The following is a 10554-nucleotide window of genomic DNA, read 5'->3' as shown; positions in this document are numbered from 1 at the left end:
TGTCCCTTAAATGTCCCAAACTTTCCCATAATGAACGATATGATAAATATTAGAGCTGTAGTAGTTAGTTACATACCATTGCTATCTACTACAGCAATAAGAATGACAAAATGTGTTTTTGTTGATTTTTGGTGACTATTTTGGAACATTTTTGTCCCTTAAATGTCCCAAACTTGTCCATAATGAAAGAAATAATAAATATTGGAGCTGTAGTAGTTAGTTGCTTGCCAATGCTATCTACTACAGCAATCAGAATGAGAAAATGTGTTTTTGTTGATTTTTGGTGAATGTTTTTGAATATTTATGGTCCTTTTTGTCCCTTAAATGTCCCCAACTTGTCCATAATGAAAGATATGATTGAATTCTATTAACAATCATTTTTTTGTTCCTCGCTTTACTACAGAGTCAATAAATAACAGGGTTTTGGCATAAAAATCTGACTGAATTTTTAACAGAATTTGATCGGCTACAGATGTATTTTTTTCCTAAATGTATCAAAATTCAAATGCTATTTTTAATTGTATAATGTAGAAAGTTGATCATATTGACTCAATAAGTCATCATTGCTTAAAACACACGTACACTAACCAATCATTAACATAAATTGTTGGTTAATTGATACATTTTATTTTTGATAAACATCTGTCTTTTTGGTAATGACTATACTCCTTTTGCTGCACTTTAACATATAACTAATGAAACATTAATTAGTCCCTTTTCTACCACTTTGTCCTGTACTCAGGGTTGGGAGTGGGGTGGAGCTAATCGCAGCCAACTTCCTGTCAGAGAACCTCTTTTGCTTCTTCTTTTTTAATCTTGTGATTCTTGTAATTATCTTATTTGTTCCTGTTGATTTGTCATCTCGATTTTTACTGTGTCCATTGTCTATTCCTTACCTATCCTCTGATAGGGGAACTTTGCATCAGAGTTGTCTGCCGTCTTGTTGAGCTGTTTGTGCTAATGCCAAATGCTTTTTAGGCCATTGATAGAAGAACATATTACACAATTGTGTTAATGCAAAATAAGGGTCTTTTTGATATGATATGAAACTTTCATAGCTTCATTTATTCCTTCAGAGTCTGAGTGAGAACATTTGGTCAGGTCTGGTGTCAACTTCAACTTTTGACATTGTTATCTATATTTTAACTTCTTCTTCAGTTCTTTGAACTAACTTGTGTATTTCTCTGTAGTTGCGTATTCTTGCACTTTTAACCCTCTTTAGTACTGAAGACCTAGGCCCCAGTGTCTGATCACCTTCACTAGAGGTGCTAGTTGGTGAGGAAGCCCGGCAAAACACCACCATCTCTCTGTTTTTTCAGGGACATTCAGTGATCCTGCTGTCTTTTCCTCCATGCTTTTCTGACTTTTTTTTTGTGCTCTCTGCTGGATAAGTCGTTGATCGATTTCATCTTTTTTACTTCCTTACGTCTCTTATTTCTTTCTATTTATTACATTTAAAATATTTTAAATGTGGCTACCAAACACAGTTTTGAACATGTGTACAGAGATAGAAAAACACAAGCTTTAGCATTAAAATCAAAAGTGCTCATTTAATTGCAGAAAATAGGTGTGTCGTAGCGATGGTCCCTAAAATCACATGCTGATTTTCAGACTTTGAAGAGCATGAACTTAATAATGCTGTAAACTAATTTCTCACCATGAAGCATTGGATAAACAGGAAGGCAATGTCTCTCTATGGTGAAATTTCTAGGGGTGTGGCCAAAACCACGTCCTGCCTACAGACAAATACTCTTTCTCTTTCGGTAGTGACATTAAAAGTTGCGATCGTTTTTTTGTTTTGTTTTTTTACATAAAAACTGGTGGAACTGCTGTGCCCTGTTCTGCTGCATTGGGCTTAAGGCGCGGGCCGTGTTGGGGTGAGGGGGCGCTCCAGGCTCCTGGGTTTGCTTTCCGGCCGGTGGCCCCCGCGTGTTGTGCCCTGGCGCTGCCGCGGCCTTGGGGGTTGTGCTTGGCCTGTCTTGGCCGAGGGTCGGCGGCTCCCTTCTTTGGTGGAGGTTTTCATGCATGCCAGATCCACCACACCAACATCAACCGAAATTAAAACACAATCTGCTTCTTCCTCTGGTCGCTGAATCGGTGGAGGCTGATGTCTGTGGATTTCACTCTGCTTCATCTATCCTTCCTTGATTTCTTCAGTCTTTCTTTTGATCTCTTGAAGTCTCCCTAATTTGTTGGAATTTTGATGTTTTTGGGGTTGGTAAAAGATTCTGGTTTGTAAACCTGTGGGTAGTAGATGCTGTCTGGTCGGTACTAGATTTAACTTTTCTTTCTTTTCTTTGATCCTTCCTCGGGTCTCCTGACAACTTCACGACTCTAGCCGGATTCTCAAGTCTTCGGTTTAGGTAAAGGGTATGGGATTTTTTAATAGGTGAATTAATGAGCACAAACTCACACACACATATGCACACACTCACACACACACACACACAAGAGAGCAATGATGATTACTGAATGAACAATACTGAGCCACCCCCCCCCAAAAAAAAGATGATTTTGTATATATTCAGTTTAATAGTATCTCAACTAAATCATCACTGCACACGGTAAACTGTGGAGTTCCACAAGGTTCAGTTCTTGGTCCAGCCCTTTTCACAATCTATATGCTCCCCTCGGTCACATAATCCATAAACACAATGTCTTTTTTCACTGTTATGCTGATGATACTCAGATGTACATGAAAACTGACTCCACAGCTCTGCCATCAGCTTTTCAGGCCTGCCAGGAGGAGATAAAGACCCGGATGGCTCACAACTTTCTACAACTTAAAAACCAGACCGAAGCCATTATCATAGGAACCCCACATCAAACCAAGTCACTCTTCCTCAGGAACATCCTCATTTTGGTCTCAACATTCTCCTGTCCTCTGATACAAACCTGGGAGTCAGGCTCGACTCACACCTCTCATTCGATACCCACATCCATCATCTATGTAACGTTTCCTTCCACCACCTCAAAAACAATGCCAAAATTCGTCACTCCCTCTCCCAATTGGATGCCAAGAAGTTGATCTATGCCTTTGTCTCCTCCAGGTTGGACTACTGTAATGCCCTCCTCATCGGGATCCCAAGCAAGAGGCTGCAAAAACTACAGCACATCCAGAACCTGGCTGCCCGAGTCCTGATGAGGAGGCGCAAATATGATCACATCACCCCGGTCCTAATATCCCTCCACTGGTTGCCAATTCAATACAGAATACATTATAAAATTTGCATTCTCACCCACTAATGCATTCATGAAACTGGCCTTGCCTACCTCAGTGAATTACTCATCCTCCATCATGCCATACAACACCTTTGCTCCTCCTTTACCTACTGCCTTCGCCAGCCTAGGTCCAGACTCTCCACCATGGGTGACAGGGCCTTCCAGATAGTTAGCCCCACGGCTCTGGAATGCTCTTCTAGAGACCCTGAGGTCTCCACAAAATGTGGAAGACTTTAAAAAAGGCCTCAAGACCTTTCTTTAAAAAAAAAAAAGCTGCCTAGATTTTTTTTTTTTAAACTGTTAGATTTTATGGTTTTGATTGTTTTATTTACTGTAATTTGTTTTAACCCGCATCTATAGCACTTTGAGAATTATTTGAAATGTAAAGTGCATTACAAATTAAATGTATGATTATAATTATTATTATTATTACTTTTGTGATTAAATAGATAATAAAAATAAAGATATTTGGCCTACTATGTATGCAAAGTCTGAACACTTCATTGTTTGTTTATTTATTTTCATTTTCATTTTGGGACAGCAATTTCAATCAGTTCGGTAGAATGGCCCATATAAATGGTACAGTCACTGAGTCTGGCACTACACATAAAAACAGCGTGTGAGAATAATACTGTTTGTTTACAAACAATGGTGTACGGTGTAGTATACGGGTGTTATAGCGCCCAAGTGTCCAGCAGGTGTCGGCCGTCAGCTGCACAGGCTTGTGTACTGGGAGCACCCACTGCTGGTAAGACGTTAGCTACAAGCCAGGTTGCCTTCGGAGCTGCACCCTGGAACGAATGTGTTACCAGTACTGCTCAGTTCGGTGAGGACAGTGAGTATTCTTCCTTTGCTGTTTACGAATTGCGCATAGGGAGCGAATATTTCTGTTGGCAGCAGTATGGAGCTCGGCTGTTGGTCAGGCGGACTTGATCATGTTCACGACATTTCAATGCGTTCCAGGATTTTCTTTTCAAAAATGGGGACAGAAACTAAGGCTGTGACTTACATCAATTACGCTAGCAGACTGTTGGATTTATTCATGAAAAGTTGAACAAAACTGTCACTAAGTTACTGGCTTTGGTGAATCTTTTTGGTTTGCGATGAAATGAAAAAGACATAATTAAAACATAACATAATCAACAGTGCCTACCTACACAGTAGCTCAGCTAGCTAACGTAGCCGAAAAGCTACACCTAGCGCTGTCATTCTTTTCGTCTCATTACATAGAAGGGTTGCCTTTTGTTGTTGTTAAACCAATGTCGCTTTATGTACTTGTGTCTTGTGTGTGCCAGGTGTTGGCATCCTTTGGCCCACAGCTCAGTAAGTAGCTAAATAGGCGAGATCTTAACGCAGTAGGCGCTGGGTTTAATGTCGTGCTTATTAAACAGACTCTTGCCCTAAATTTTATTATGCGTTGTTGCACTGGGTGAAGTAAAAGATTCAAGTAATTAGAAATGCTCTTTGAAATTGTTTTCTTTTTAAAATATTCTCATCAAAACACACCTCTCTCTCTCTCTCTCTCTATCTCTCTATCTCTCTCTCTCTCTCTCTCTCTCTCTCTCTCTCTCTCTCTCTCTCTCTCTCTCTCTCTCTCGCTCTCTCTCTCTCTCTCTCTCTGGTGAGAGAGAAGTAGAGGTAAGAATGTGTTTTGTCTTGGAAAAGGCCCCCAAGGGCACTTACATGTTCAATGTCTGATTTGATTAGGTATGTGGTGTCTTCCTGATTAATTTTTTGTATTTCTTTGTCAGATTAAAAGATAACGTTTTTATAGTGCAGCGGAGGCAGATTTTGATCAATCTCTTTACCGGGTTATTACAATTTTACGTAACCTAAGTTTGAACATGTTACTTTATTCATTCATTATTTTTATAAGTACATTTCTTCCTTCAATATGATGGTTTGCCACTGTTTCACCATTTAGGGTTTCCCCCAGAAAGCTTGCTAAGCCCATTGGTCTGGGCACAAAATTCAGACTAGGGAAGTCAGTGCACACACGGTTCAGAATTATTATTATTTTCTTTGCGGAGCAATTTTGCGAATCAATTACTTTATTTGAGGAGCACATTTCTAATTTTGTGGAGCTTTTTTTTTTTTTTGCAGCCGGTTAATAAAACATGGGTTTTATAAAAAGAAAAAAAAGACACTGTAGCAAACTAACAGTTGTTTTTCTTTTAACAATCAACAATTTTTATTTTTTAATTTCACATTGTATATAGCAGGAACCGGTATTTTCTATCATATATTAATATCAGAAATGCCCGGATGTTCGGAATTGTCAATAGGGACCCTCCGAAACAGTAATATTATTCAAACAACTACGTGATGCTTGTATTACTTTTGATGTGGTGTGACTTGTATAATATCCCTTTCCACAACACTGGAGCTCTTCACCCCATCAGGTTGTAGTTGATTACTGACAGTTTTTCGCTGTCAAAAACAGGTAGTACTGCGCGATACTGTGTATATTATATTGTAGTAGCTGGGTCAGGTAGGGTGGCTAGATGTCCTCTTTTGCCCGGACATGTCCACTTATTTACATCCTTTCCAGGTGGTGTAATGGTACGTGCTACTGACTTTCATACAGACTTTTTAGGTTCAATCCCTAGCCATGGGTGGTTTACATCAGGGGAGGGTATCCGTCTTAAAAACGGTGCCAAACAATTCATGTTAATGACTTGCTGTGGTGACTAATGATGGGACAGTTTTTTTCACAAATGTAATAACTTAGTGGGAAAACAGGGCCTGTTTAGTTCATTACAAAGTTGATAAAGAAAGCCATGACTTTTTTATGTTGCATGAATGACAACAGGTGGATACACACACTACAGTAGGGCTGAAGAATTTTGCGGAAAAATGATCATCACTTTTATCGGCAAGTGATCATGACTTAAGCCAAGGGTGGGCAAACTCGGTTCTCGAGGGCCGAAGTCCTGCAAGTTTTGGAGGTTTCCCTCTTCGAACACAAGCTGATTCCAATCAACTGGATCATTATCAGGCCTATGCTTGCTGATGAGCTGATCTTATATCAGCTATGTTGGAGAAGGGAAACATCCAAAACCTGCAGGACTCTGGCCCTCGAGGAACAAGTTTGCCCACCCCTGGCTTTAGTGGACTAATGCCCGTTGAGGTGTACAATTATGTATGATAAATGAACTTATGATGATTTTGTAATTAATGAATAATGAATTTCTGACAATTTCTCATCGCTCCCCTGTTCATCTCTCTTGACACACTAGTGATCCCCTGGTTGTGGATCACAGACTAAGAAGATAGCGTGTGTGTTTTTTTTTTGTTTGTGTACATCCATTTGTCATGTCAGTAAAAATATTGGAACACGTGACTGACAGGCGTGTTTTTATGCTTAGGTTTGTCTGAAAACATTTATTATTCAAGGAATAAATAGAGCTTTTCAGTTTTAGATTACGGTTAACAGCTATTTGCCTTGAAAAAAATCAATACTGTAAATCCTGAAATTCTTAGTAAAAATTGGCGTCTCTACAAGTTAAGTTTTTTTTTCTCAACAAGTAGACTGATGGAGTGCAATTCCTATGGATATTCATTCTTTCAATTTCAAAATGTATCTTGAATCCATTTTTCTGTTTGCCTTTTAAAAGTAATACAATTAAAGGTTCTGTTTGTTTGAATTGATTTAAGTTGATTGAAGCCAAATTAATCAGTACACTATTTATCAAATGAGAGCGAGCCTCTTACCTATTTGTTTAATTAAATTCAGATGGTGACTCATTCATCCAAACATTGTAATATTAACCTTTTGGATTAAAAGATGTGAATTTGTTTCGTGATATTACAAAAAAAGAAAAAGAAAACACATCAGTTACTAAAATTTGGCACAATTTGATCACCTTCATACTTGTCCACACTTGCATTCTGCACAAAATAAGTTGTCTACTTTGAGATTTGTGTATTATTGAGAACTAATACACTACTTAAAATATATATATTTTAAAGTACCTAACAGTAGTATTGCAAGAAATATTTGATTCTTAGATTAGCAATAGCAACGTAAAAAGGAGCCACCATCTTGGTGGAATTTTTTCCTAAAAAACAAAACAAAACATGTAATTTGCACTTCGGAAGTTCAGACTTCTAATCGATAATAATACTCGACAAATTCACAATGAAACAATTGCTGACTAAAGTGCATGACTTATTCCACTAGCAATGTAACAAGTGGCCAACATGTTTGTGTGGAATTTTCAAAAAACAGCAACATGGAATTGGACACTTCAAATGCCTCTAGAATACATACAAAACAATTAACTGCTTACGTACATGACCTGTACTTTCTTTGTCAAATAGGTGATAAGTGTTTCCTCTCTTGCAGACATAATCTCACCTACTTTTAACCTTAGACTGTCACAATGTGTCAATTGTCGGACTGTGTCATTGTTAAGAGTTTTAACGTGATCATGGAAAACATAATAGATTTTTATGACAGTCAGCGTATAATGAACCAAACTAAAAACTGTGACCACAAAACCAGTTTATTAACTAAACCGTGGATTTTGTCAACCGTTCTTACACTAACATACAGTACCCTAATTGATTACTCAACCATTTACAGTATCTCATTCACTCCCTGCTATTTTCACTGAAACAACCCCCTTTGCTCCCGGCTGTTTTACTTGATTTCTACCGATTTTGCTAGGCCCACAGAATATTGTGTTCCATTGCTATGAAAACGTGGAACCTACCAAAAGAAAGATTATAGTCTCTTCTTTTATCAGGATAAAAATGTATTTCTATCTGTTTCAGTTTTGCTGCAATTAGCCTTAAAATATAGCTAAAATATAGTTTCATCATTATTCACAAATATGTTTGTCTGCTTTTTTTTGCAACATGGCCCTGGTTGATCTCTGTTTTCACCTGCTGGCCATTTTTTTTGGGTAATAACTACCATTTCTTTAAGCGACCTCTTCAGGTCAGAGGTTGCATCAAAGCCTTCTGTATGCTCTAGCATAAAAAAACGTATAACTACGTTTTTTTGGGACCATGGCAATATTTTAAATACTGTAGAACCTTTTTATATGTATTTGGGAGAAAATTAGATAATATGATCTTTGACCATCTACAGTTTCAAGATATACAGAAAAACAAAATTTGTCATCCTTTATAAACCACAGGTTACAGATAATGTTACCGAGGTTGGCTTGTTTGTTTTGATTGAAGGTGTGTTAATAAAATTTATAAAATAATATATATATATTTTTTTAAGAGTTAACTAGTTGTTAGCAGGCTTAATATCTGTGGCTTTTGCATTTGTGTGGTTTCACAGAAAGATCATTAATAGACATCCACCATAGTGTTTTTATGCTCTAGCATAAATAAAAAAAATCACATTAAAAATGTATAAATACGTTTTTGGGACCATGGCAATTTTTTAACTCTTTGACTGCCAGACGTTTTCAGAAAAGGGATGCCGTGGGTGCCAGCCGATTTAAGCATTTTTGACTGATCTTTCAAGGTCCACAGAAAATTATGTGTTTGGACTATGGAAACACACATACTACCAAATAAAAGATTGGACTCTCATCTTTCATCAGAAAAAAAAGTTTGTTTCTACCTTATTCCGTTTTTCAGTAATCAACAATAGAAAATGGTTAGTTTCACCTCTGTTTTGAAAAAACGTCTTTTAACGTCTTTGGCACTCCTCCATAGGATTTTACTAAACGTTATTTAACGTTTTTGGCAGTCAAAGAGTTAAATAGAACGTTTTTATACGTTTTCACAATATTCAACAAGTTGTCTGTCTTTCTTCAGGAACCTTGTCCCGGCTGCATCAAAGTACCTGATAGAGAAGTCTTCCTCCTTGAAAAAGAAAAGAAAGCCACATTGGCGGGGAACTACAGTTCATCAACATGTTCAATCTGATGAAAAAGGATAAGGAGAGGGATTCGGGAAGGAAGGAGAAGAAGGACAAAAAGGAGAGAATGTCTGCAGCAGAGCTGCGAAGCTTGGAGGAGATGAGCATGCGGCGAGGTTTCTTCAACTTGAAGAGAGAGGCCAAACGTGAGTCCAAGAACAAAGTGGAGATCTCCAACCCAATTCCCATCAAAGTAGCGAGCGGCTCAGAGCTCACTCTGACTGACATTGAATCTGATGGCTTGAGCAACAGAAGTAGTGTGGTTCTGGATGAGCAGCTGAGCGCGGCCAGCTCCACTGATGACCTGAAAGGTGAGGGCGGAGGACAGGATCATCGCAACTCTGTGCGAGATCGCGTAGCTCATTTTGGCTCAATGGCTAAGCAGAACTCCTCACAGATGGGACAAATGATGAAGCGCTTTTCCTTTTCCCAAAGAAGCAAGGAAGAGAGCTCTTCAGAATGTTCCACGCCTTCAGGCCAGAACGCTGATTCTCCACAGGTGGAGAGCAAAGTCTTTAACATGTTGCGCAAACATAGCCTCAACCAGCAGAATGCAAAACCCACTGTAAGACAGCTCTCCATCCCGGAAGTGGTTGCCAAGACATTTCTTGCTCAACTACAGCTGCCAGCTGTTGTTGCCCCGACCGCACCTGAGACACGCGAGCTGGTACTCCAACGTCGCAACACAGGCGATTTTGGATTTTCTTTGCGTCGCACTACCATGCTGGACCGCAGCCCAGATGGAGGAGTCTACAGGCGGGTGGTTCATTTTGCTGAACCTGGTGCGGGCACAAAGGATCTTGCGCTTGGTCTGGTGCCAGGAGACAGACTGGTGGAGATAAATGGACGCAATGTAGAGAACAAGAGCCGGGATGAAATAGTTGAGATGATCCGCCAGTCTGGTGACACTGTGCGACTGAAAGTGCAGCCAATCCTGGAGCTGAGTGAGCTGAGCCGCTGTTGGCTGAGGAACACAGAAGAACTTCGAAGGGAGGTCAGACATGTGAGCTGAATTCTTCATTTATTATTATTTATTTATATGCTATTTCTTGATGCCTTTATATCTAACGTTTTTATGAATCACAATGTCCTGTTGAGTCCCCACCATATTGTCTGCTAGCTGGAGCCTCGGAGTCAACTTTTTTATCACCTTATTTTTTCCTCAGAGTCATGGGTAACTGGTGGTGCATTATTTTTAACACACAACAAAAACAGGCACAAAAGTCACTTTACTCACTCTTTTTTTCTATTTTGTTTCAGTCATCATTTGGACAGATGTGACACCATCAGCATTTGCTAGTTTTAAGCCCTAAAGTTTTCGTAAGCATTTCATTTCCTTGCCCAAAGCTTCCCAATTGACATTGGAGCAGTGCTGCAAAATTGCTTGGTAGATTTTTTTCTCTTCTTTCCACGACTGAAGTTCGGTGCCAATTGAAAAGCTCTAT

The 10554-nt window shown here is 39.0% G+C and overlaps 1 protein-coding gene and 1 long non-coding RNA gene across 10 annotated transcripts in view; both read left to right on the top strand.

Moving 5' to 3' along the window:
* Positions 1 to 2302: 2302 nt before the first annotated feature.
* LOC144052587 (uncharacterized) lies at positions 2303 to 3701 on the top strand. The gene is made up of 2 exons (XR_013294251.1): positions 2303 to 2950; positions 3051 to 3701. It is a non-coding gene; the product is annotated as an uncharacterized LOC144052587 (long non-coding RNA).
* A 259-nt stretch (positions 3702 to 3960) lies between these two features.
* myo18ab (myosin XVIIIA b) overlaps positions 3961 to 10554 on the top strand; it is a 121113-nt gene continuing 114519 nt past the window's right edge. For 6 of the 9 annotated variants that reach the window (XM_077565384.1, XM_077565380.1, XM_077565382.1 and 3 more), the window contains exons 1-2: positions 3961 to 4057; positions 9007 to 10112. In XM_077565384.1, coding sequence (XP_077421510.1) covers positions 9105 to 10112 — 1008 coding nt within the window. In that variant the 5' untranslated portion in view covers positions 3961 to 4057; positions 9007 to 9104. The remainder of the gene's footprint in view (positions 4058 to 9006; positions 10113 to 10554) is intronic. The other 3 variants (XM_077565381.1, XM_077565377.1, XM_077565376.1) reach the window with 2 other exon arrangements.

The sequence above is a fragment of the Vanacampus margaritifer genome, chromosome 5, assembly GCF_051991255.1.
Source record: "Vanacampus margaritifer isolate UIUO_Vmar chromosome 5, RoL_Vmar_1.0, whole genome shotgun sequence".
In the NCBI taxonomy this organism is placed as follows: Eukaryota; Metazoa; Chordata; class Actinopteri; order Syngnathiformes; family Syngnathidae; genus Vanacampus; species Vanacampus margaritifer.
This window is presented reverse-complemented; position numbering and strand designations above follow the sequence as displayed.